This window comes from Sylvia atricapilla, chromosome 10 (genome assembly GCF_009819655.1).
Source record: "Sylvia atricapilla isolate bSylAtr1 chromosome 10, bSylAtr1.pri, whole genome shotgun sequence".
NCBI lineage: Eukaryota > Metazoa > Chordata > Aves > Passeriformes > Sylviidae > Sylvia > Sylvia atricapilla.
Window position 1 is genome coordinate 25,969,647 of NC_089149.1, and position 27,898 is coordinate 25,997,544.

The 27,898-nt window shown below is 38.6% G+C and overlaps 1 protein-coding gene across 14 annotated transcripts in view; it reads right to left on the reverse strand.

Moving 5' to 3' along the window:
• DLG1 (discs large MAGUK scaffold protein 1) overlaps window positions 1–27,898 on the reverse strand; it is a 145,014-nt gene that overhangs the window by 97,128 nt on the left and 19,988 nt on the right. Inside the window, exon 1 of one of the 14 annotated variants that reach the window (XM_066326391.1) lies at window positions 22,911–23,070. The exons of the other annotated variants lie outside the window; for them this stretch is intronic. Coding sequence (XP_066182488.1) covers window positions 22,911–22,940 — 30 coding nt within the window. The 5' untranslated portion in view covers window positions 22,941–23,070. Of the gene's footprint in view, window positions 1–22,910; window positions 23,071–27,898 lie in introns of those variants that run through there. 14 annotated transcript variants of the gene reach the window in all.

The following is a 27,898-nucleotide window of genomic DNA, read 5'->3' on the forward strand; positions in this document are numbered from 1 at the left end:
CTAGTAACTAGAGCTGTGACAAAGACATAAGGCATTTCACCCTTCTTGAACAGTTCCCGTTTGACATTGTATCTTGAATATAACTGCTTATAACATGGTTATTTAGGTCACAGCGTTCCATCATATGTCAAAATGCACAGATAATGTTAAACTCACTTATGTAATGCTTCATGTCATGGACACCCACAAACAATAAAAGAATTGAAGATAAGTATATACATTTACAAAGACTCCAGAAATATTTGTCATAAAGTTCACCTGCTCCAGGAAGCCAAGGAAAAGAGAATAAAGAAGGAACACTCAGATTGTGAAAGTTCTTTTCATGTGGTCTAAAAATGGAATATTGAAAATACTATTTCATAAATTGAAAACACTATTTCATGTGATTACTTGTGTGAGATTAATTGTTTCATTGAGTGAAGGACTGGTACAGGTACCCTGCATTACTGTTTCTCATTTAAATATTTATTCAGTATTCAAAGGCTGTATCTCCTCAGAGAACAGGAGCATTTTATTTTTAGTATATAAAAACTTTTTTATAAAAAGTATATAAAAACTTTTTTATAAAAACAGCCCTAAAACTTTTATTCAAAAATTGACAAGGGCCTGGTGCAAAATCTCTCCGCACTGGCAGCAAGTCACAGTTTAAACAGAAATCCTTCCGCTCGCCCGGGACGCAGGGAGGAACTGAGATATTAATTTTAAAAAACTCCAAAGACACAATGTAATCATAAATCAAATAGTCTTAAAAAAACAAAATCCTAGTGTCACCGACACTAAAAAGTTAAAAATGCAAAGCGAAGAAGACACATCTTACTTCATCATTTTGAAACCCCACCCCCTAAAAAAAAACCACCAACCCATTTCAAAAAACAAACTACACATGCTTAATTGCTTTTTGGCTAATTACCATACGAAGCAAAGAATAAGATAAACCAAAGTCATGAATATGCATTTGTGTTTTGGGTATTCAACACTTTTGTACATAAGAAGACCCTGTGATCATCTATAAATTGCGCGTGTGTATTTGGGAGCTATCCCGCACGCTGCCCGGCGTCGTAATAAACGTACACTTTCTAACTTCAAACTGTTAGAGACTCTTTGTCTGTCATAGTTGGATATTGGTATTAGATCAATATCCATATTTTTTTAACAGATCAGAACAAGGCAGGCGGGGCGCAGGTAGCAAGGAGCACCCAGCGGGGATTGCACAGATCGCTGGAGCCTGTGCACACACAGCCCAGGACAGGCTAAGGGCAGACGGGGAGAGCGATCCCGGCCCCGGACAGCGATCCCGGCCCCGGACAGCGATCCCGGGAGCCCCGGCGAAGGCGATCCCGGCCCCGGGACAGCGATCCCGGCCCCGCAGCCCCAGGGAAGGCGATCCCGGGAGCCCCGGCGAAGGCGATCCCGGGAGCCCCGGCGAAGGCGATCCCGGGAGCCCCGGCGAAGGCGATCCCGGGAGCCCCGGCGAAGGCGATCCCGGGAGCCCCGGCGAAGGCGATCCCGGGAGCCCCAGGGAAGGCGATCCCGGGAGCCCCAGGGAAGGCGATCCCGGGAGCCCCAGGGAAGGCGATCCCGGCCCCGGAGCCCCAGGGAAGGCGATCCCGGCCCCGGAGCCCCAGGGAAGGCGATCCCGAGAGCCCCGGCGAAGGCGATCCCGGGAGCCCCAGGGAAGGCGATCCCGGCCCGGGAGCCCCAGGGAAGGCGATCCCGGCCCGGGAGCCCCAGGGAAGGCGATCCCGGCCCCGGAGCCCCAGGGAAGGCGATCCCGGGAGCCCCAGGGAAGGCGATCCCGGCCCCGGAGCCCCGGCGAAGGCGATCCCGGGAGCCCCGGCGAAGGCGATCCCGGCCCCGGAGCCGCAGCGCCGCCCGGCGGCCGCCCCGCGCCAGCGCAGCCGCGGCCCGGCACAGCGCCCCGAGCGCCGCCCGCGTGTCTCAAAGAGAACCGCGACCCCGCTCTGCCGCTCGGCGGGCAAATCCCGCCCCGCAGGATGTCCGCTCCACGGCTTTCTGCCCAAACCCACTGGTTAAACACGAGCGTATCGCAGAAATAAGGAGCGTGCGGTTCCACAAAAAAACCCCCCACGCCACCTCAGTGTTACATCGGTTAGTTTCCAAATGGCAGCAATAAATAGGTAGATATTTCCGCCTGAAAAATGCTTTGCACGTAGGAAGGATAAGCAGACTCAAAACGAGGTAAAGACTTCCTCTTGGAAATAAAGCGTTCAACTTTAAGTTCTGTAATATTTGCGCTATCAAAAGAGCCATAAAAATTTAGATTCCTCCCTCCCAACCTAGGTGACGTTTATTCACCGTTAAGATTTTGTGATACATATATGTGTATATACATGTATATATAAATGCATCACAAATGCATATATGTGAGTATATACGTACCCACATAACTGATCTCACTTTATAAAATTAAATCTAGTTGACATATTTTTTGTTAAAAATAACAAACATTACTTGGAAACCCTGAATATATAAAGAAAGTTTTAGAGAGAAAGATTTCCTAATTTCTGCCTCAAAAGTAACTTCATACACATATTCCTTTAATTTTAAAGTGGCTTTCCAGTAGTTAACATTCTCATATCCTTGACATTGTGTGTTAATTTTACTGAAAAGAAATTAAAAAAAAAAAAAAACCTTGTGGACACAACACTGAATATATTGTTTATCATTCTGATGATTACCAAATTATATATGTTTTATTCCTCTGAAACCTAAACAGTTGATGTAGTCCTAAAATGACTAAATGCCCGAGGGCACTGTTAAGCCCAAACCTGCCACTAACAATTGCTTCCATCAAAATGATGTCAGGAGGCATTTCCAGCCCTGTATCTCAGTGCAAGTCTCCTGTGTATTTAATTCTCTACAGCTGAAGAAAATGAAAGCCAAGTGCAATAAACTGATTACATGATGATTAATGCTGATTAATGAAGAATGACGACATTTTACATGCAGCATTCAGTAAATTCAAAATGTTGTTCAAAGGGATCTTTAAACAGTAGGCATGATAATTCATTACTTCTGTCACCATCACTAAGAGCTCGGATAATTGACTAAGGCATGGAACAAAACACACACTTATTTAACCAGAAATTTAAGGTACAGTTACATTAGACACAAAGGCAATCGTTCATTAAATGCAGCTTACATTTCCAGGAAAGTCCTTTTATAGACCCACCTTACATCCAAACATTAAAGATATTGTGTTGTTGGTACATGCTACTTTACAGTGGCATAGCATCGGAGAAAAACAATCCAAGTTTTTTATGCTAGGAGACATTTTTTCAGACCCTGTGCACTTCAATCGATCCGTGACTGAGATTCCAGAAAAATGCCTCTGTAAGCGCTGCTTGCTGCCTGTCTTTGACATTTAATCTAGGTCCATAGTGTTCAAAAATAAGCCTTTATATAAATAGGCTGAATCCTTCAGGGGAAAAAAAAAAAAATGTTGCTTCACGTTAGAAACCAGATCTTACAAAAAAAGCGAAGAAAAAATCCTGCGTCCATTTTTAAAATTTTTGAGTCAGCTTTATCTTTAATTACGCTAGCGCCAGCTCGAAGCGACAACTGTCTCACGGCCCGAAGTCACACCGGGATCCTCTCAGCCAGAAGCCCGGGTTAGATCCGAGGCAGCTCCACCTGCTGCAGTGCGAGGACTGCCATCTCCTCCATGAAAACAGAAGCAACTCGGGCAGAGGCACGGCTCAGTGTGCGCTGCTCGCTTAGGGGAGGGGCGAGATGTTGCAGCAAGGGACTGGTTACACGGCCCATAGAGATAAACCCATCGCCTCCCGCAAGGTGCTTTCGCACTGCACCAATGAGCATGTGAAAACCCATTTTAAAATCAGCTCTGTGCAATTATAAAACCGGGGACGTTGTAAGCTGAACAGCAGGGAATTTGCTGATCTGCAATTTACGCTGGCTTTTTTTTTTTTTTTTTTTTCTCAAGGAAGTGTCAGCAGACCACAAAATGAATGGCTCTGGGATATTTAATCCTCATTTTCAAGCATTAAAAATTCAAGGTTATTTGACACGTCAAAAAAAAGTCTTTAATTGCTGAGTAAAATTCCTAATGGTCTAGCAGAAGTAATAAAGAAACAGTACAGAAATACATTAATACTATCCAACTTCAACACAAAATCAGAAACTGCTATTTCCCCCGTTAGCACTATGAAATCATGAGCAATCTGGACTATGCATCAATTTGATTATGAAGAGCTCTTGGTAAAGGATTTCAAACAACTCTACCTGTGAACACTTAGAGTTCAAGAAAAAAAGCTTTTCTCCTTAGAACTGAGGTAAATACTATCATAGTCTCCTTTGAATTTGTAGTTCTTTGTTGCGTGCTAACAAATCTAAAATGCAAACATTTTAAGTGGTTTGTTTGAGGTTTGTTTTTTAATCAAGCCCTATAAGATTCAAAGTTTATTTCCTTTTTTGCAAGTCCACGGGTCTCTGCAGGATTTCAAATCTATTCATGTATTTTAATAAATTGCATTATAGAAATTGATGAAAATTATCCAAAACATGCCCTCTGCAATTACTCTGCCCTTGTAGCAAAAGCTAATTTGCCTTTGCAAAAAACTTCAATAAAATAACATTAGCCATAATTTATCTTTTTTATTGCATTAAGCAGTATTGTAAAGAACTCTCTTTAGGACATAACTGTTCATTAAGTTTACGCCCCTAGCAGCCTTTTGTCATCTCTCTTTTTACTTCATTTGGTTTACCTGATAAGCACCCCCGAGGTAGCAAGTTTAGTGTAGTGTAAAATTGCATCCACACTTCCAGCTCAGAAATGAGTAACTTCATGAATTATACTGAGACAGTCATCTTTATATAAATGTGCAGATTGATGAAACCAAAACTAAGGCAAGATGTCTGGAGAAAAATGTGTAACTCAGCCCACAGTAAACCTCAAAATAAACTTCATTTGCATGAGGACCTCATTCTTGGTAGACTCTCCAAGGATTACCAATGACAGTATTTCCATACTAATAAGCATAGTTTTCTTTCCACCATGTGCTGTGACATACAATTCTCACCAAATAGCCTTAGACATGATTTCCCACAGTAGATCATCTTCTGCATGTGAGTGCAGCAGCATAGGCAGGACCAAAAGAAAACATCTAACCCTGAACTTAATTGTCACAAAAAAAACAAAGAGTGTAAAGAAACCAAAAATGCACCTTCTTTGTCTAGCTAAGTTAGATTAGCATTTCTTGCAAGAATATTCAAGGGTAACCCTAAGTAGAAAGGCTGACAGAGGAAGCTAATATAAATGGTTATGTTCCTTCTGCTGGCTTGGGGTCCCAGTGAAGGGATTCCTGACCGAAGAATCAGGGCAGAGCACAACCAAGCACATACTCCAACACCACACGTGGAACACTGCACAAGGGGAAAAACACAGGCACAGAGAGTTTTCTCTTGCCAAGCACAACAACGTTCCTATCCAACAAAACAACCTTTTCTATGCACTATGGATTGACCATCCATCTTACTTCCATACCTCTAATCGCACTGTAATAACATAATTTCTCACTGAAGTAACACACGGTCAAATGCATGGCAATTTCATGACAACAAATAAAGTCAAAGAGCCAAAAGCAGTTCTTGAATGTTGCAGAAATAGCCTTTTGTGATGCAGAAAATATAAGCTCCGATGTGCCATGGGCATAGAAGAATCAATAAGTGGAAGATAGAGTCTACACATCCACAAAGGATTCCATCAGTAAGATACAATAAGGAAGAGAAAGCTTAAGTGACTTCAGGCAATTACATCTACATTGTTGATGAAGAGCACATAAAGCATCTGACTCTTTCAACCATATATTTACAGCTGTAGATAAATAAATTGGTTACGCTACAAAATCATCTTGACCTTCATACAAAGATGAAACTTTTCACACATTTGCCTGCCCACAAGCTTAAAAATACGTTTAAACTCGTAAAATTAAAATACGTTGTTACATATTTTGCTAACCAAATCCTGAGATTTAACTGTAATGGTTTCACTTGTTCAAAACAATTTGTGCTCAAAAGCTTTTTTTTTTTTATCTGTTAACATAAATCTTTCTGAAATATGAGCATATAGTATGATCTCGTATAGAGAAACATATGAAACAGAAGATCTCCAAGTCTACTTTTGAGCTCTACAGAAACATATCCACACTTAATTATTGCTCTGATTCAAACTGAAGGTTGAATTAACATTTCAAAACACAAAAAATTAACATAGTAACACAATGACTAAGTTGTTAATTAGAAGAATATGAACCTTAACTACTTATCACTTCGCACTGCCAATTTATTAGTCTGTATTTTGTATTATCGCATAAAAGGTCCTACAGTCAGAGCTCACCATTTCCATGTTTCCTCAAAAGTGTTCTGAGTGAAAATAACTGGTTTCATCCTTACAAAAACACTACCTATAATGAATTGTCCTTATTTTACATTTTGTTTGAATGTTTACTTGACAATAACCCATCTTTATGTATGGCTCCCTCATGCACAATGATAATACCCACATCATTATAATCTCCAATTAGCAAGCAAGACAAATTTTGTTGTCTTAAAATAAGAAAGCTCCTACTTCTAAGTCTCCCTGAGCACTAAGAATATTGGATAGAGAGAAACCAGAGCTATATAGCATAAAAAAACCCACACTATGAGACTTTCACGGAGACTTAATGCTCCAGTTCAGCACTTGCCAACTATTCTTGATGGAACACAAGTAGCACCAATTTCATTGATCCATGTCTTCCACCCTTATCCTCCATACAACACAGGTTAGGAAACAGCAATCTCATAAGCAGCAAGACCTGGAGCTTTTAATTAAATAAGCAGTGAAGGTCCAACTTGAGAAATGTACCAACTGTTCAGACTGCCAAACCAAAGAGGAAAAGCCTTCATAACCCTTCAAGAGACAGCATGTCCCTGAAGTAGCACTGCAGGTGCCTGTCAAGCTGGTGGGACCTCAGCTTTAGTGCCCCTTCTCCAGAAGCCTGAGCTGGTACACTTCTGGGATATGTAATACAATCCATTTTTAGCACACTTTTTATCATTGGAATTACTTAAAACTAATAAATCTGCATAATCAGAGTCTGTAAGGTCTTTAAAGAGTACACAGAATTCCAAAATGAAAAAGAGCTCTGCAAAATCAGCTTGGATGCTGGTTTAAGGTTACCCCATGCTAGCACAGAGCTCTAATGTAATGTCTGCAATGATTTCTAACCCAAGGAGTAGTAATTTTATAAGTAATTTCTATAAAGCAAATGAAATTTGAACACTAGTTTGAGAACAACTGATGTCTGGTGCAAACTGCATTCATCAGCACCCAGGAAGCTTTTTGGCTCTGCAGTTCTTGCTCCCTGAAGTATCAGATGACCATCCAAGCCAATTTTGAGAGAGTAGCCAAAAAATGCACTGCTTGTTCCTGCATGCTCCTAAACTGCCAAAAAATCTTTTGCACCATTCTTTCAGGCAAAAAGTTTTATAAACTCAACACACTGTGAGCTAAATTCCCCTTTTAAAGGGCCTCTTTAGCAGGTCTCCATGGTTTAGAAACATGTTTTTGTGAGCTTGCAGATAAACATATTTGCAGGAGTTAAACCAGCAGCCACTGCTGAACATCCAGCTCAGAACACTGATGTACATAAAAAGGACATTCCTTTTTAAGAAGCTTAATACTCTCATATAAAAATTTACAGAATATTTTCTGTGTCTTGAGTTTCCAAAACCCTGAAGAATACCACAGCCTCATTACCTTAAGAAGGAACATGAAATGCTACTTTGAAAAGAGGAAGTTGATTAATAGTTGCTTTTTGTTTTTTCAACTTGCCCTGCAATGGCATTTAAGCCCAGAACAGGTCCTATGAATAGAAACTTTTCAGTGGGTGTTCGTGATTTCTCTCCCAGTTTATTCCATGTCTTAAATTGTTACATATAAGACAGATCTGGGACATCACTCCAGTGAGGTCCTTCATAAACCTTGATAAGTCGAGCCAAAAAACAGTCAAGACTGTCTCCCTTTCCAACTGAGTGACCATCACCATGGGAATTTGTATAAGCTTGCTTTAGGAGTTTTTCAGCCTAAAACAGAGGAGGAAAATATAATACCATATTGAAGAAAGAACACAGAGGTGTCTGCATTATCATGTCCTCTATATGCAAAAAATAACCAGGCTTCAAAATATGTGGTGACAGACTGAAGAGCGTTCAGAAGCAAAACTACATGAAAAACAGACTTTCCTGACAATTACCACTAAATAGAGGTCTCACGTATTCCAAGTGTGATTTCAAAGATATTTAATCATATCACTCATCTGACAGTTCCTGCCTCTTAGTAATTCAAACACTACAGTTTAACTTCAGCCAAACTGACTGGAGGAAGAGAGGTCTCTGAGGATATCAATCATGTGCAAGTTTTCCAGAAGCAGGTAGCAAGCATAGAATAACCTCCAAAAAATCCTCACGGCAAGAAGGGGAAACAAGTGAGAGGGTAAGGCTACCTAAGCAACAACAAGCAGAATTTATATAATGAGAAAGTGATTAAGAATATCAAAGGGGGGAAAGTCTAGCAATATGCTATATAGGAGCTTATATTAAAACAGAAGCATACCTTGACAAAATGTTACAGGTAGTCATGTTTTCTAAGGCAGGCATGAAGCTATTGCATGTTTTGAAATTAAAAATGCCCTGAGTGAAATATCTTCCTTTTCTTCTGATGTTTTGAAAGTATTTTAGCCCTACTGAAGTATGCTTTACATCTTTAGTTTTCACGCAAGAAGTTCCTAAGAATGAGAGGTCACAGAATTGGCTACTATGACTACTATGAAAGCCAAAACTCAACATTACTTTTTCCTAGCTGGAAACCACCAGAGTCAGAACATTTTCCATACAGACTAGGAAATGACTGAAAATAAATGGTTCCTTTTGCAATACTTGAAGTTTGATCCAATAAAGACATTGTACATGCAGCAGATAAGTGTCTATCTGACCTTCTGTAAAGTTCATCACAGAAAATTATTTCATTATATTAGCAACATCTCAGTGAGAAAAAAATACCATATTTTGAATAGCCTGTACTGTGATTAGAATATAACTCAACCAGAAAATTCCTAAAATCAGAATGTACTACATTGCTTCAAACATATTTAACATGTCCAGAAACAGTCCATGGGGTAGGTTGAGCCTGGGTGACAGGTAAGCATCTAACCAGTCACTCACTCACTTCCTCCAAGAGGGATGAGGGAGAGAATCAGAAAGGCAAAATCAAGATTAATAAGGGAAAGGGGAAATAATAATAATAATAATAATAATAAAAAAACACAAAAAAAAAAAAAAAAAAAAAAAAAAAAAAAACACAATCCACACATACAAGTAGGGCAAGCCAAATCACTAACCATCAGCACATCAATGGCCAACCTCAGCAACAGCCACTTCCTCCTCAATTATTGCTGAACAACATAGTAAAATATATGGAGTATCTTTTCAGTCAGTTTGGGTCAGAGGCTCCATCCCCTCACAAGCTCTAGTCCACCCCAGCCTACTTGCCAGGGCAGCAGAGGGAGAATGTAAGAGGCCCTGACACGGTGTGAGTGCTATCCAGCAATAGCTAAAACGCTGCGTGTTCATCAGCAGTTTGTCACAATCCAAAACAGTACCATATGGACTGCTGAGAGGAAAATTAACTCCATCCCAGCCAAACCTGCTACCAGTCTGACCTGAAAAATCCTTTACTATTAAAAACTATGAGATATTTGCATTCAAAAAACATTACTGAAGTCGTTCAAAGTAAAAGTATGTATTTAATATAAAGCTGCCTTTGATGTGTTGGTTCCATCTGTCCATACAGGAGAAAAAACAGTGTTCATATATAGCCCTAAATGAGTCCATGGAACTCTCAAAAAGATTTTTAGTGAACAACAGACACCGAATCACAAAGATTAAACTGCTTAAGTATAAAAGCCCTCCTGAAAGACCCAAAAGCTTTAGAGTCTTGTCTCATCCTTTCCCCACACCTTCAGTGAAGATTTCACCCAGTCTGTATTTGATGTGGATGGACTCTAATCTCAAGTGGTAATTATCAGCCAAGCAAAGTTATATTCTCAATGCTATACTCAGTGGGAAAGATTAAATCCAGCAAGGTGAGATTAGCTGGAACTGCTCTCCACAGTGTCAAGGCCAGGCTGAAGCAAGGATGTAATTTAACTCTGGATTGTCCCCTGCAGGACCCAGGCTGACTAGGTTAAGCACAACCTCCAAACCATGGTTTTCCTTATGCACTCAGTGTGCTTTAACAGAAGGCTAATTTGATTAAGACTCTCGTGCAGGAACTGTTGGAGGGGAAGTCTGATAGCAGAAAAGCAGGACAACATCTTTGAGGTTTATTCCAGTAAGGATAACATATGAAGATCCTTCAGTTACTGTAGAATTGCTCAGAATCTGATTCATCCCTTCCTATCTTTTTGAAAAAGCCCCTTCAGGAGAAGCAGTTTTCAGTAGTGGAACACCTTCTAAATGGTCCATGCAAAGTAGCCACAAAAATTAGATCTGCTCCTGAATAATTCACAAAGAATTAATAAAGCATCTGTGCCTCCCCTGAAAAAATAAGGGCAGACTGGTAAAAAAACAAGTGAAAATGAGTGAGACATACTCGTCTTTTATCTGGTGAAACCTCAAACTACTCCAGATTCATCTCAATTGCTGTTCATGCTTGCTTAACACCACATCAAGAAGAGACTGCAATTTGACATATTTGGTGCTACATCAAAGCAGCCAAGCAGAAAAGAGATGAGGCTAACAACCTCTTATAGCCAGGAGATGAAGAGCTGGCACAATATTAATGACAGGGAGGGTTTTTCCCTGCCTGCAGACAGTGAGAAGGCTGTTTCCAGAGACAAACACAACTCAGTCCTTCAGTCCTGCTGTTTTAAAATCAGGGAAAATTGATCACATGTCAATTATAAAATAATCTGCTGAGATCAGGATGGAATCTCAGCAGCAGTGCTGTTCTGTGGATGCTCAAATACTTGCCATATATTTCTGAATACACAGAGGACTGTCACTGGGTTCTATAATGACTCTTTTCAAAAAGACTTTTTCATACAACAAAGTTGGTACAATGCTCAAAGCAGAAATGTCAATAGTTTATTTCTTACATTATTCTAATGAATCTAAACATTTCAAAACCAGAGACGATACCTTCCTCTAAATGGGAAAAGATTCATAATGCTACTTTTTGACTCCAATGGATAAAAGCATTTGCTTGCCTAGTTTTAATTCACTGCAATTCCATCACTTTCTTAAAATGCAAATCTTCTTATGGGAAGGACTACAATTGCTATCTCTATCCAGGTGGTAAAGGCGCTGGTGATCTACACTTTGCTATTAACTGAGGACAGGTAAGGAAGGCTGTTATTGCCTGCAGGTCAGGGACTCTTCTGCCACCTCCTGGGAAACTAATAGGTAAAGGGGAGAGCTGAGGGGAAGCCATAAGCCATTTAGGGTAGCACTGACACTGCTAATAAGTTAGTATCACCTCTCCAGTCTTTAAAATGTATTTTCAAAGTATTTCTGCTGCTTTTAGCAGATTCATTCTCCTATGTAGTGCTCACTAATATGGTCACTAGCGCAGTAACAATTTCAGAACTTGCAAATAAGGAGGAAAATACCTTAATTAACAAGCTGAAAAATAGAGTTGGGGGATCAAGGTTACAGCTTTACAAACTGAAACCACAAATGACAACTGAATCACCATGACAGAACAGCTTAAGAAAGAAGTGTGGGGACTGTTATTTGGTCTGAACTTGAGCTCCACAAAGGAATCTCAAATCACATTTTCTTATAGCAGGTCGAATTACCTAAATGCTCGTTAACATAAAATATTCTTACAGTATAAACTACTGCCGAATTACAGCCAAACTTTGCTAAGAATTCAAGCAGTGATGCATTAGACACTTTATTTTGACCAAGTGCCATTTCCCTGACAACAAGCAAACTTTCAAAATATTGATCCTGGACCCAATGCTACTTATCGACCCCAGAGCTCCTGCATATTAATACAGGTTTCTAAACCACAGCATTTCAGCAGGAATCTAGGGCAACAGTCCTGGCAGGCACCAGTCCTTAAAAAACACCAGCAGCTGTTGGCAAACTAATTGCACAACTGTTCAAAACAGAGTGTTTCTTCTTAGTATGTTTTAGCAAGATGCTGTAGAAAATAACAACCTACTTCAGCTTTGAAATTACTTTAGTTAGGACCCAAATACCTGGGTGAATGTGACAGCATGTTATAGCTAATGTAGGTCATTCTCCACTTCCTCCTCCCCTCTGTTGCCTTGAAAACACCTAGAAAATAGAACCTCAACTAAAATCATAGAGGGGTTTTAAATCACCAAGTGGAACAAAACTACTAGCTCAGAAAAAAAAGAAAAAATAAAAAGTATTACTTTCCTGTATAATTTTCAGAGAATCATAAATCTTGCCTATTTGAAATATTTCTGATCATCTGATAAAAGCCACAAAAATTACAGGGAATAACATCAAGGATAAAGATACTCAGTGGCTTCTATTTGAGAAGCTTAACTGACAAAGCTCTTCATCTTATAAAAAGCAAGCAGCTGAGTCGGGAATATGACACTTAATCTTTGAAAAGATGAATGGCATAGAAAAGGCATATAAAAAGCAACTACTAACTATTTAGGACAACATAGACATTAGCAGACAATTAAATTACCTGGCAGATGTTTGAAAGGAAAGAAAAGAAAGTACTGCAGAACTCATTCCCAAAAATACCAAATCAAAAAGGAACAGAGCAAATCAACAAACCAGGGTCCAATAAAAATGTGTAATCACTATCTCAGGAGTGGGACAGCAACTGAGGTGGGCACTTGTCCTTCATTTACAATCATCAAATAGAATCACTAGGGCTGCAAAAGACCTCAAAATTCATCAGGTCCAACTTTTAGCCAGGCCCTACCATGTTCACCACTAAACCATAACCCCGAGTGCAACATCCATGAGCCTTTTGAATGCTTCCAGGGATGGGGATTTCACCACTTCCCTGGCCTCTCTATTCCAATGCCCAACTGTCCTTTCAGTGGAGATTTTTTTTTCCACAAAGCTTACCCACAAGTCCAACTCCATTTTTAAGGAGTACCTGTACTCTGAAGAATTCAATTTGCATCACCTACTACCAGAGCATCAGAGATTCAGATCAACTCAAGGCTTCCCCTGGGCATCTTAACTATTGGTTAAAGAAAGTCTGATAGAACAACAAAGAAAGAAAGTCTGATAGAAGAACAAAGAGAAAGGAGAGAGGCAAAGGGATTGAAAATTACAAAAAGCTTAATGCACTTGTGCATTGCAGTGCTGGGCAGCATCCAACAAAGCCGTACAACACAGAATGCAGGCAAGAAAGTTTTCACATTCCCTGTTCGTTTATTTGATGCTGTAAGGGAAGTCATCACAGAGAGCTGAAGTCACTTTCATAGCACTTGGATTGCTGAGGACACACAATTTCAAATTAAGAAAGGAAGAGATACAAACAACACTTCAATACTTGCCAGAGTTTTGAAAGCCCTTTAGGACATTTCATTAAAAAAAAAAAAAAAAAAAAAAAAAACCACCACAGAGATCACCAAAATAAAAATGGGTTAGTGTTGCCCATTCTCACATAACTGAAAACCATTAACTAGGCTAATGAAGGCTGGGATAATCCAATTTTAATAAAAAATTACCACATGCACATATTTGTATGAAGGATGTGGATGAATATTAATTATATGAAGGGATTTCCAAAATACTATAGGAATATAGAAAAAATACGTAATATCAGCAAGATTTTACAGCTTCACGATCAGCAACTCAACAAATTAACATCTGTAACTTGTAGTTAACACTTAATTTCTTTCTATCGTTCAGAAGAGCATCCTCACATACTTGAAATGTCAGCGGGATAAGGCAGCTTTGCAAATTTTGGGGAGCAGATTTTGTCAGCTGAGCAAAGCACACTGAACACAGCAGAGGGCAGCAGCTCTCCACTGCCAGAAGGCAGCACTTCCCTGCTTACAACAGCAGCCTTTAAAGGTAAGAATGCAAACTACTAAAGACGAGAGTATATTCCTGCTTCCAAAGTCCTCTTTTTACAGAAGCACACTTCACTCTCTTAAAAAAAAAAAAAAAAAAAAAAAAAAAAAAAAAACCTCACTATGATATGCAAGAATCAGATCTGAACTAAAAACAAAACCAGGGAAGAAGCAAGTTGATTCAATCAGAAAGGTTTTCATTTCCTTCGTTACATTCACAATCTGGTGCCCAAGTTGTTTCAATGTGCTCTTTATAAACTGCAGAACACTGGTGAGCCGATGCACAGAACCTAAATTTTATTTGAGTCCCTGAATGAACAGATGAAGAAACATTTTAATTGGTGGCAGAAAAATTAAAGGTTTTCAGACTGCCAGTTAGCAGTCACAGAGTTGAAACAATCCTATCTTGAAATTAGCTTTCCTGTTTAGAGTTATCAGATATGTACTTTTACAATCCCTGTGACAGCAGAGATACATTAGAATATCTTACAAATGGTGCTTAAAGGATTTGAGATTACTAAAAATCCTTATTTTTGGATCCAACCCAATCTGATACTTTTCATTCAAAATGCAGTGTGAGACAGATTTTTCTGCTAGGGCTCTCACAACCTAAACACATAATAAACAACTTAATATGATCTTTAAAATAATCTGTCTATATCATAATGAGCTTCTGTTATCTACATAATTGCTATAGAAGTATTTTATTAACTAATTATTTTAGCAGCAAGGATCCTTTTGATTTCCAGCTTTATTTTGGCTTAATTCTTTTTGTTCCCATTTCAGCATCACCTCATTTGAAAAGTCACTGCCATCTTTAGAGTTTGGAAACATATTTCCTAAGCCATCAAGACAAAATCTTCCAGCTTTGTTTTCCCTGCCCTTCCTTCCTAGACACCACTTTCCTCACTGCTCTAATAGTACTTCCAGCTGTGTGTGTGCAATTTGCAGTGGCCCTTACATAACACACTGCAAAACAGAACTTTTCCATCTCCTCAGAATACTCTGATGGTCTCCAAAGAGCATTTCAATCAATCAAAATAAGATCAGGAACAGTGTTATAAAGACCATGCAGCTTCTAGCCCAACTACAGACTTCTTTCCAGTCACCTAAATTACAGCTCCTGGCCTAAAACCAGTTGTGTACCTCAGATCCTGTAAACAATATATTAGCAAGTTAGGAAATAAATGCATCATATAAGTGACATTTATTTCCAGGAATCTTCTACAAACAGCTTTTAAGATGTATTTACTAATAACAGATCACTAAGTTAAATACTAAGTTAACTACTTAGTTATATCACCAAATTACCTAAGTAATCCCTTGCCATTTCCTTAGCCTGAAGAAAGATGAAACCCAGCAGGTAAGAAAGATTTTATGTAATAAAACAGCCCTCCTTTTGCCTTCTTGAGTAACTGTTATTATAGAATTTAATTACAAAGAGCAGCAGAAAGGTGATTTGTTCGGGGATTTTTTTCAAAATGAACTGCTACAGCAGCATCACTTCAGACTACAGAATTATGACAGAAATTTCTTCTTCATTTTGAGTCTGGAGTTCTTTTGATGAGAACTGTACCTGAATTAAACTAGAGCTAAAGCAACCAAAGCATTCGATTTTTCAGACTCAATCATGTGATAAATACTTGCGTTTTACCACATATGAACAGCTTGGCTTTTGGTTTCTTTCCCAAATACAAAAAACAGCAGACCGAAGAATGGGAAAGAAGTCTCCTTCTGGGAAAAACATTTACAAAAACATACAGGAATACGTACAGTTTTGAATTACTACTTATTTTCAAAGAAAGAATGAGCATACAAAAGTGAAATGCCATCTTTTAATCACAGAAGAAAAATGGACCAAGTTCATCATTATAACATTATCTGCAGAGTGTTATCTATTCTGCACATAGATAAAGTCCAAGAATCTTGCAAGAATGCCAGAAGTGACTGTTCCATTCTGGATTCAGTGCTACCACATTTGGCCAACCCACCACTCCAGCAGCTGGAGAGTCAGAAGAGCCTTTGGAGTCTGCTTAGGAGAAAAGCTCTGGAGCTTGAGGTACAAGATGTGCAAGTGGTGTGTCACCTGCACAACATGCAAACAAAGCACTCTGCAGCAGTGGTGCCTTCACCAGGTAATAAAGGCACACCAAATGCAGGTGGCTAAATTCAACTACCACACAACTTTTCCAACAGTCAGGAAAGAATTGCCAGAGAAGTGAGAATTCTCTGCAGTGGTTCTCCATCTCAATGGCACATTTGAGAGAACTGTGAATGAAGGCTGGCACATGCAGCCCTGCCAAGACAAGAGCAAAAATGTCCTCAACAAATCTTACTTGTGGCACAAGTAAACCCGCTGTTAGAGCACAAAGACTGAAAGAAGGAAGTAATTATTGTTCCAATGTTCTAACAGCATGGAGGGTTAGGGAATCATTCTTCCAGGCCACATGAGTTTGTCACTAAAACGCCTTAGGGTCTGTTCATTCTTTGTTGGGCATTTAGATGAATTCAGAAAATGCTGATGATTCCTGCCCACACTGACCTTTAAGACAGCAGCTCTCAGTTATACTTTAAGTGTGCAGTAGAATTTCATTAAAGAATGTCCTTCCCTCCTCCAAACCAAGATAGGGCAGTGTATGGTCTACAAAGAAACATATCTTACAAACACACAAACCTAACAAGGTTGAATATCTCTTAAATAGTGATGGTCTCCACCTGAATATGTTTTCAAAGTTTTACTTTTTTGGTCTGGTAAATACCAGTCCTAGGAATGAGATTCAAGTAATGTTATTCCCACTTATGAAAGTATGAGTAATTCCCCCTGACAAAACATCAGACTATGATTAAGCCTCAAATAAAGTGTAAAAACACCCCTCGTGTTAACAAAGCCCTGGTGCAATGCACTGCATTGACAAAACAAGTGATCAAGCACAGTGCTGGCTAATAAATCTGACTAGCAGCATACCAGATAACCAGCCAGTGAGCTCAGCCATCCTGAAATCTCTCTTCAAATAAGAGAGGAAGCCTTTTGGGGTTTTTGCCATCAAGAAATCCAAATAGCTCTGTCTACTGAAGGAATCGTGTTTGAGACCATATGCCCAACTATGAACAACCCTACGTTTATGCACCCACTGTTTTCTCCCACAGCTTTCATTGCAACAAGAAACTCTGCCAAAGTTGTTCACTCAGAGGGTCCAGTTCCATGAGCAGGAGCCAAACTGAGCAAACGATTTGATTCTACTACAGAGAGAATCACTGCTCTTCTCACCTTCTCCTTCCTGAAGTGTTGAGCTGTTAAGTCTTACCATTTTACCTGCCTTTTCACAGGCATCTGAATCACTTTAACTGCTCAACAACTAACAACTCTCCATCTCAGCAGCTATCTTACAATAGGTCTAGTGCTTGTTTGATTTTTTCATGAGCTGTTTTCACTCAGTAGCCAGCAGAAAAGCATACAGAGTTCTACCAGCTTCCTAGCAGGGGAGCAGTGAACAAAAAGGGGTAGAAGCATTCTCAGCAGCACCAACTGAGTTTTGAAGCCATAGATTGAATTCTTTTCCCAAAGTAAACAAGGTCAGCAAAGCAAGAGTAATCAGGAATGAATGCTTCACCACTCTGCTGCCACTAATACCTGGAAAATTACTCATGTTATGATGATCAGCTCTTCTGAAATCCCCACAGTTCCAGGCGGGCAAATGGAGTTACAAAAATGCTTTGAAGGGGTCTTAATTGTAGGATTGATTTCAAAAAGTTATTCTCCTTTTTTACTACTGTATTCAGCATCTCCAGTCTAAACATGTTCCACACCATGTTCTCAGAGTCAGTCCAACTCCCTGGTGCAATAACCAAATATAACCCATTTGTCACTTATTTCTAGTATTAATTAGCAGCTTTTCCATTTAAAACAGAAGAAGTAAGTACAAACACACAAAACAACAGAAGAGCTTCATGTAAAATTCATCAGCTTCATATAAACATCTCGGGTGCTTGGTATCCAGTTTCCTGAAGCACACAAATTCCAACAAATACCAACATCACTGATGCCAGCATGAATATCTACACAATCCTATTAACTTCTGGGTTATCAATTAAATAACCCTGTATACCTGCAGGCATTTAGAGAGAGCTTTTATACCTTTGGCTGTATATTCTATGCACATTTTGATGAGACTAGATAATCCCCACAAAGGAAAGCCAAGGAATACTATAGAGCAAGTGCCTCTGGCCCAGAAAGTTTTTGAGTCTTAAAATATTGTTGGCTGGGAGAATATCAAATAGCATGTTAACAGAAAGAGAACTCCCTTAGAAAGAAGTTAAATGCAGAAAGATTATTACATCCTTGTAATCGATACACAGTAAGAATGTAAACTTCTACTAATGATTTGCCTTAAGTTAGTCTTAAGTTTTCTCATACTTCATCATACAGCTTTTCAGATTTTGCATATCAAGTCCCTTCATCACTTCCCCCATCATCCCTCTCTGCCACCTGCATTACTCTTGGTGTCACCAGTAATCACCTTGAAACATATTCATCTTCAAAACTCTGAGAAACCACTTTCAGTTCCATACACAGAATCCAAAACATAGTATTTCTTAATTTCTTTAGCTACAACCCCTAGAATTAACCACCAGCTATCTGATATTGCACTGGGCTTCTTTATTTGCCCTGTAGAGACTAGAAGCATGATCCTCTGCCTAAGTTCATTCTGTACATTAAAACTCCAAACTTTTGAAAGGGCTGTTCAGAACCACAAGTACAGGCAAGTTGGGACAGTTTCTCCCAGCATGACCACAAGGTCAGTAATCTCAGTGTGTATTCCTCACTGATTTTATCAAATACCCTTTAAACCCAATATGGCAAACATTCCTCACACACTTGGTCTGCTACTCCACGTGAAAGTTGGCCAGTCCTTTAGATTGCAGACAACCATCCTGGATTTTGACACTTCCCAACTATCTAGTAGGCAGCAGTTTCTTTGGCATTGCATTATACATCAAGCTTGCATGCCAGAGCAGTATTATACCATCTGCAGATGCTGCCAACATTAGAGCTGCACCCTTTTTTCACTTCCCAAAGATTTTATGACTGATTCTGCACCCTTTTGTTCAATACTGTAACCAGATGACACAGCAGAGTCAAATTATTTACTATTAGTATTATTCAACTGCCTCACCAGGTAACTATGATTTATCCAATCAAATATGTTTGGAAAGCAATTTGCTTTTTAGTGAGGACACAGAATGTTGGCAAAATGAAGTCCTTGGCCAAAACCCATTATGACACATCATTCACACGTGCCAACTTGGAAGAGCTGTCGTATACTATTAAGTACTGAAACTATTTCTTAAGCTTTCAATGTAAAAATTGCCCATATAACTTATTTACATCTGATCTACAATTTTAAATTCAAATTCTGTATTTTGTTCCTCCACTTAAGAAAACAAATTCCTCTGGGCCCACCAAGTAATTTCACCATCAAGTTTATACATAAAAGCCTAGCTTTTCACTGCTTCTGTTTTCACACAACTGCCTCTCATATTTTATGTCCTACCAACATTGAAGCTTTTAGGGTTTATGCACACAGTACATCATACAGAAGGCTAAAACTTGCATTGCAATCTCTCTTTATGTTTCTTCAAACACTTGTTAGACCTGGAATACAGGATCAAGTACAGTGGAAAACCACCAGGATGGTCACTTGGCTGAAGCACAGTGAAGAAAGGTTCACACAGAGAAAGGCACTGACAGGAGCTGATAACAGCCTTCTCATGTCTAAGAGAGGACACTAAGAAAACAAAACTAGGCCCTTGTTGTGCACAGCAGAGGAGACACTGCTTTAGCTGAGACAGGCTGAGGGGCTTACAAAACCAAATCAAAGACCTCAGTGACCTGGCCCAAGTTGATGCTGCCCCTTCTTTAAGCAGATGGTCGGACAAGATCACTTTCAGTGCAAAATTCAATTACGCACAATTGATTTAAGCTGAGGCAAATTCCAGAAACCAACTATAACAATGGGACTGAACTATAGTGAATGGCACAGCCAAGTGAGGAAACCTGCAGGAATCAGTGTCTCCTTCCCCACTTCAGCCACACCAGCTCTAACTGTGGTCCTGTGGTCAGGCACCTTGCAGCCACACCATGAGCCCAGACCCAGAATTTATGAAGTCTCATGGCTTAAGTTTCACAGCTTAAGAAAAAATCCTTCAGCAATTAACCCTTAGTAATAGGTTTATGCGTTATACATTTCTCCTCTCCTGAAATACTGGAGTTTAGCTACTGTCAGAAACAAGGACTACACCACACTGATACTGCTCTGGAGCAGTGCAAGGAGGATGCTTCTTAGTATTTTGAAATAAAAATGGTACAAAACAATTGTTTTTTCACACTTGTCAGGCTAGATATATTATTTAATGCTATTCTAGATCATTGTAATTTTAAATTCAACTGCTTTACTGAAAGTATACTATGGAATAAAGTTAAGAATGACTGCTAAAAATTGTTTTTTCTGGAAAAATCAACGACTTTTCATATTCTGTATTTTTAAGTGCCATGAACTCATTTAAAACTGTGACTTAAATAAAAGTCATTACTGTAAGCTCAGCCCACGTGCCTGCTCTTAATAGTATCCATGGTTGCAGTGATGCAAATTTGCCTACCTACATCAAACCAATGTGCCCACATAGGGAGGAAAAAATACTGTATTAATCAGTATTCTTTGCACAAGATTTGGGCAAAGTAAACCAATTCAAACCTTTTAAGACAGGACAGAAATTAGTTTAAGGACCTGTTCACTTATTGTGATTAAATCTGATTTCTGAATTAAGGAAAACAGAAATATTAAAGATCAAATTACAAAAGACTTCTCAAATCCACTAGAAAATTCATCTTACTGGCCAAATTCTCCTCTTCCCTAGACAGAAATAAAGAGTAACAATGAATTATTTCAAATATGCCTCCACTCAAGGCAGAGAAAGGGGAAGCATTTAATATTTTTTACTAATTCTATCATACATTATAATAATGCTGATTTCAAAATTGCCTTACTTACATGCATTGATTGTTCTTGAGATTTTAAACACAGGTTTATGCACAAAACCAAGGAATGTACTTTTCATTAGACTGCAACTTCTGAGTAATTAGATACACACAGCTACACAGGGAAGCAAACAGTTCTTTCCTAAAATAAACTTCAAATAAACAGCTTTAGTTGAAGCTACAAGGTACTACAGAGCAGCAATTAGTTAAATGAGGCCAGAACTACGCAAGAAGCAGGCAGGAAGGATGAAGTGCTGATAACTCCAGGGGGAAATTCACCATCAGTCTAACCCCATGTAAGTCTGTGCTGTGCAGAGATGATCTCTCCTGTGCAACATTCCTGTGAGCAGTCTTACTTTCTTCACACTCACAGAGTTAGGCTAATTATACTAAAAAAAAAATCCTTTTTTTTATACCAAATGTTTTCTGTTGGCTTAACTTCCATATAAATTGTCTTTCTGCTCTTAGACAAGTAGATATGTGAAAGTGAACAAATGCACAAAATAAAGTTAAAGTTAAGCACTTTAGTTATAAAAATGACAGCTCTGCCTCTGCCTTTTTAAAATAAGTGCAGCAAAATTAAGGCACATGTCAATATAACTGAAGTGAAGCAATCAAGATCCAATTCCAATCTCACTGTACAAAAGAGAATATTCTAAAATAAATAAAGCCGAAGCACCACAAATTATTATCATTCAAACGTGATTTAAAAGGGTATATTTAACTTCCAAAAGAACTGTGACAGTTCAGACATCAGAAAGACTCCTTTGCCTAGTGAGAGACGAGATAATTTCATTCATTCCAGTCAACCTTTGCTTCCTTGGTCAAAAAATCCAGAAAGCATTTTTCTTTTATAAAGGCTATCATTAAATCCACTTAATATCCTCAAAGATGTTCAATTTTATTCTATTTCTCAGGAAGGAGAAGCTTATATAAACAAATTTTATGGTTTCAAATTATCCAGAAGAATGCTAGAAGTTCAATCAGTTTGTTGTTTTTTTGTTTTGGTTTAAAAAAAAAAAAAACAAAACAAACAAAAAAAAAAACAGCAACTGTCTCAACATCCAGGGAAGGGAAGGAATACAGAACAATTTTACTACATGAAGGAAAATATAAAGCCTCCAAAAGATCAAATTCACCAGGTCAATATTTCACAAGCACAGTACTAATATATTACATTTATACATCAGGTTTTATCTTTAGCAGTTACAAGTGGACTGCATTAAAAACAAACTTACATAAAACTTTACCCTAGCACAGAAGTAATGACACTAAGTTATCTGTGTGTCTTCATCTCAAAGCAGCAAGATGTCAAAATAATAAAGTATTTTGAAATATATCCATCCCTAACACGACTTGCCAGATTCATCTTCTTCTCTTTGATGATTATTTTAAACACGTCCCGATAAAGGTTATGTAAAACATCATTCGGAATTTCCTATTCTCGAATAGAAAGCAAACTACTATTTTAGCACATTTAAAGAGTAAATTTTTATAAAAGAGTGCCTTGCTGCAGAATGAGAAGAAAACCATCATTCTACTACACTTTTCAACATGTGCATAATTACCTTTTCAAAGCATTAACATCTGTGATTGTTCTATAGCAACAACTACAAAATTTATTTTGACTATCTCTGCAGTTTAAAGTTGAAAAAGATCAACACTAGAAAACGATCATTTACTACCATTACAGGTAGTAAAAACTGGAAGCAAGATTCAACAAGAACTTCCAGGATTGTAGGCATTAATCAAAAGCTTTATCGTCTTACCTTTGTTGTTACAATGCATAAGCAATCCATCGTTTCAGCATAGCAGGTATATTTCCAAACATTTAAAAGGTTTATTTTCAGTCACAGCTAAACACCATCTCAACAGAATGCGAAAAAGCACACTTATTTAATAGTCAAAACAGTTGAGCGAGTGCCAGGTTTCCCTTTGGATTCATTCAGAGGTAGAAACACCGTGGAGAAAAAAGCAGCAGGCTGAAATACAAACGCTTTAAGTTTCATGAAAAATTCTTAACCTATTTTGGCTATCTATGTCTGAAAAACTTAAATGTATCCCTGCAAGTATTCTACAAAAGATGTCAAATCCTGTTCCATACCAGTTAAGTACCTCTTCGTATTCTGTTTCATATACTCCTCTGTCAGGATTACCTAACACATGAGCATCACAGGGAATCATTTGATGAAATGCAATACAAAATTATTTTACAGCAAAAAAATCTCAATTCAGCTTTTCTTAGCTAGCTACAATTTCTAAAATGAAGCGTTTGTTCAAAAATAGTTTTGGTTGCAAACAAGTATTTCTCCTCTAACGTCATTTCAGCATTTGCAGACTGCAAAATAACTGATTTCCTAAGCAGTAATGAATGGAATATTCCATGTAGATCAGGGAGAGAAGAAAGTAGCAAGGAAAGAGTAATGCATATTGCAAGGGAAATGCTATTTTGAGCCTTGAATTAACCTAGAATTTCATTTCCTTTTGTAAGGCTGTAATGCAGTGACAAGGCACAGTTTGAATGTGCAGGCATTGTCTTCTCAGCCTAATTAGCACGGAGAAGTCTAACACTTGGGCACAAACAGCCTCCTGTGTACTCTGAAACACCAACCTGACATTGGTAAGAACCTCAGAGCATTAATTTCTCTCAAGAGGCACTGAAATCAGCTCACAAACTCACTTCCCACTGTCTTGTCCTGTCAGGTCCCCCACTACCACCTTTGCTGCAAACACAGTGAAGTATATTGAAATAATTCAATTAGCAATTTCAAGCTATTAAATCTTATCTGCATCATTTTGCTTTTACTCCAAGATGTACAACTGACTGTATTTTGCATCAAAACAACTCTAGAATATACTGTGTGTCTAGAGCACTCTCTTTAAACTTCCTGCAGCTCTGCTCCCAGCACTTCCCTATACACTGGGAGAAGTGGTGGGGTGTCAGGGCTGCTAGAAGAGGCAAAGGGGGTGACCTGGTATATAAGGAAACAAATCTTTCCAAAATCACACATCTTATTTTGTGGGCAGGTGATATCTTTATAGGACAAACTTGAATGTAATTTTAAGATAAATCTTACACCATTCAACCACTAAGATGATGATTTTTACCTTGTATGTCCAAGTCAAGCCAGAGGTATTTTTCATTTTTACACTGACTATAAAATCTGAGAACTTCTGCTGTCACCACCTAGGTGAAGTTCTCACTGCTACAAAGCATCAGAGGTAAAAATATGCACCTTTCAGACGGCTGAAACTGGCTGAACCCAGACAGAAGACTAGAATTCTAACTTCAAAAAAACCAAAAAGAACAAGTTAAGCTGATGAAACATTCCTGTGTCAGAAAAGGGAAGGAGGGATTACTTTCATACCGAATGCACACAAGGTATCTCACAAAGAAATTCTTGCATTTCTCAAGTATTCCTTTGGGAAGACTGTAAGGTTCGGAGAAATTAACTAAGTGCAAATATCCAAAAAGTTAAAGAAAACTAAGGAAATGCATTTTTAGGTAACTTGGCTCCTGTCAGGTGTCTAAGCCAGAAACATCTTCAGTGACTAATACAAGACATGCAGTCAGTCCAAATGTACATTTCTTGCACAAACCACTCTAGGACGCCAAATAGCACATGGAAATTTGGCTTGTTCCTCATGCTCTGTCCACGAAGGGCAAAGATTAACAATCCTGCTCATCACTGAAATTTCTCTCAGCCACCTTATAGAAGATCAAGCTTCTGCAGATTAATAATGGCTGCAATTAGCTCACATTGAGAATCCATCACTTTTAATCTCAATTTTTTGTTCTCTTGCCTTCTTTGGGACACTTTTAGAACTAAAGATCATTAACATATCGTTTTTCTCCTCCCCTAATTGCCACGATCCTTCCAACAAGACCCAAGAGCCATTAGTCCTGTTACAGCAAGCACATAACTTCCTTCAAGTTACTGATGCAGACTATGAGATGTAGAAGAGCCCTATCCAGAGAGGTGAGGAAAAGGCAGTTCTTTGCTGAGGATTTGTGGATCAGGCTGCTCATCACAAATAAGCACCCTAAACACTTCAGAGAAGACACAAAGTCACCTCAAAACAAGTGTGCTTGAAATGTAGCAAGGCATGCACTGCACAAAGCAGAACAGAATGCACAACCAAGGTACACTGGAGCCCCTTACCAAGCACTGCACTACTACAATGGATTAAAAGTCCTTCTGGAAACTTTCATGGTTCTCTCAAGACCCACCTTCAGTGTCCACACACAGGGAAAAACTCCACAGCAGTAGGACCAGAAGATTTTGTGGCAAACACCAATAGGCATTTCCATAAACGTAGTGTACAGAGAGATAAGCCTCAAAGATAAGAGCGCTATGCATTAAAAAAAGTATTTCCTGACCCAAAAGCAGTTTCTGCAGCCTTTTCACTGGAAATACTGTATATAGAAGAAATAGAAGTTAAAAAAATATTGACCAAGACTCAAACATTCCGGAGGTTTAGCATTTCCATATGAAAAAATAATACAGCTTTTTGAAAACAAATAATAAGACTCCTTGAATGAGCAAGTATGCGTTAAATTTTGGAGAGCAGAAAAAAGCTTTTCAAAATGAGCAATAGGTAAAAAATCCAGAAGTAAACTACTGTAAATAAACAATTTAATAAATTAACAAAGAACCTTCTTTCCTTTAAATTGTATTGTGAGAAGGAACAGAAAGATATTAAAGAACACACAGAAACTTGAATCATTATCATGAAATGCATGAAAAGTCATCCTTTCATGCACAGAAGAGTAAGACTTTTCACAAAGTGCTGTTAGTCATTAAAATAATTATTATTCTACTGAATTTGTGAGAAACATTGTGATTTTTTCCAATGTCATTCATTCTTATTAAAAATATATCATTCTGTCCTGTCAGCTTCAAGTGATCTCAGTAACAACCAGTAACAACTATTCTATACAGCTTAGCCAGAAGGAAAAAATGCATTTCTATTCACCACTATTCATGGCATTAATATTAAACAAAGGATGATTCTCATGTGAGAAACACAAAGGTAAGAAATGGGTTTTTTTCTTTCCTTGAATTACTAATGAATTCTTTCAGCTTATGTTTGGCAGTCACTTTTTGTACCTTCACATGCCTATTCTTTTTCCACTGTGGCAGATTCTATCTGCAAAGCCACCAGATAACTAAGTAAAGGAAAAACTATGCATAGAAATAAACCATGCAAATGAAAACAATGCCTTGGAAAATACTGATTTTGCAGATAAATAATTCCTTTAACTATCCACAAATCTAAAAGTGCTTGTGGTTATTTAAATGCTAATTTGCTCTTGGATGCTATGAGAAAAGCCACACAACACAGAGTTGTCACAGGTGTAACCAGAGAAGCAGGCTCAGCTCAGCCTCACAAGGGAATGTCAAATGCCCAACCTAAGCATACCTGAGGAGACACATCAACCACTCAGTACAAGCACTATCACATCTGCAAGCATTTTCTCAGCTACTCTAGTAAAGAATGCACTAAAAGTGTAAGATGCCATTATTTTCATAGCTACCTTTGAATCTGGCTGCAAGATGTAATTATTACAAGTTTATAAAAAACAATTAGGTTTTTTTATTGCTTGTGTATACATCCTGAACTGAGCATCAGGATTTTGTTTATTTGCTATTGAATTCACTTTGACCAGAAGCCTGCCCCTGGAAGACTTTTTCAGCTTCGGTTCAAGACTTACATTCTTTTCTTTATACAAACAGCCTGGATTTCAAGTATTGAAGGCAAAATACATAGCAAGCCAAATACCATTTCCTCACTGTAAAGTTAATACAGAGAAAGCACTGAAGCTCCTGAGTAACCCAGGACTATACTAGCTGCTGAAATAAAATGGCAGTACAATAATGAGGAGCACAACAAACAGACACAGCGTATCATCAAGCTAATCACTACTGACTCTTTGTAAATATTAAAGCAAAAGAAGGTATTTCAACATAGTACAATAGGTCATGGATTTTCACCAGAACAACTTGTAATGCAACAGGTAAGGATGATTTGTAAAGTGAAGGTGAAGATATTGGAGTTGAAACTCAGAAACAGAAAAGCAGAACTAAAGAGCAGCCTGCACTTTAATAATGCACTCTACACATGCAGGTATCACCTCACAAGAATTCCACTAAGATCCTGATTAACTGCTTGATGAAGCATTCCATTCTGAATACAAACTGCCACTGATTAAACACAGATTTTTTTCATTGCACTAGGAGCCAGACATCAAAAATTCTTTCCTCCAGACTACATGAGCTTATCTTATTAAGAAGTTATACAAAACTGTCACAATTTTAAAAAGGTTAAGAAGGCATAGACAATTCCCATATTGTATGGGAAAATGAGGTTAGTTTAACTTTATCCCTTTTCAAAATATTCACATTGACAGATACTGAGCAAAGCTAACACACGCCTGCAGCAGGCCTTAACAGCAGAGGAGGTGAACAGAAGTTGTGGTAACAGAAAAACATCCAGTAGTAACATAAAGCTATTATTCCCCTTTGCCTGGCACTTCCAACAGGGCATCTGGAGCACTGCGTTCCATTTTGGGGCCCAAACACAAGGATTTTGATAACCTGGAGCAAGTTCTGCAGAGGGAAATTAAGATGGTGAGAGGGTTTACAGAAGCCTTGATCCTTAAAGGGAAGATGTGGGCACAGAACTTCTTCAAGCTGGGAGAAAGAGTTCAGAACCTAAAAGCAGTCCTCCAGTACCTACAGTGGGGTTAGCCAGA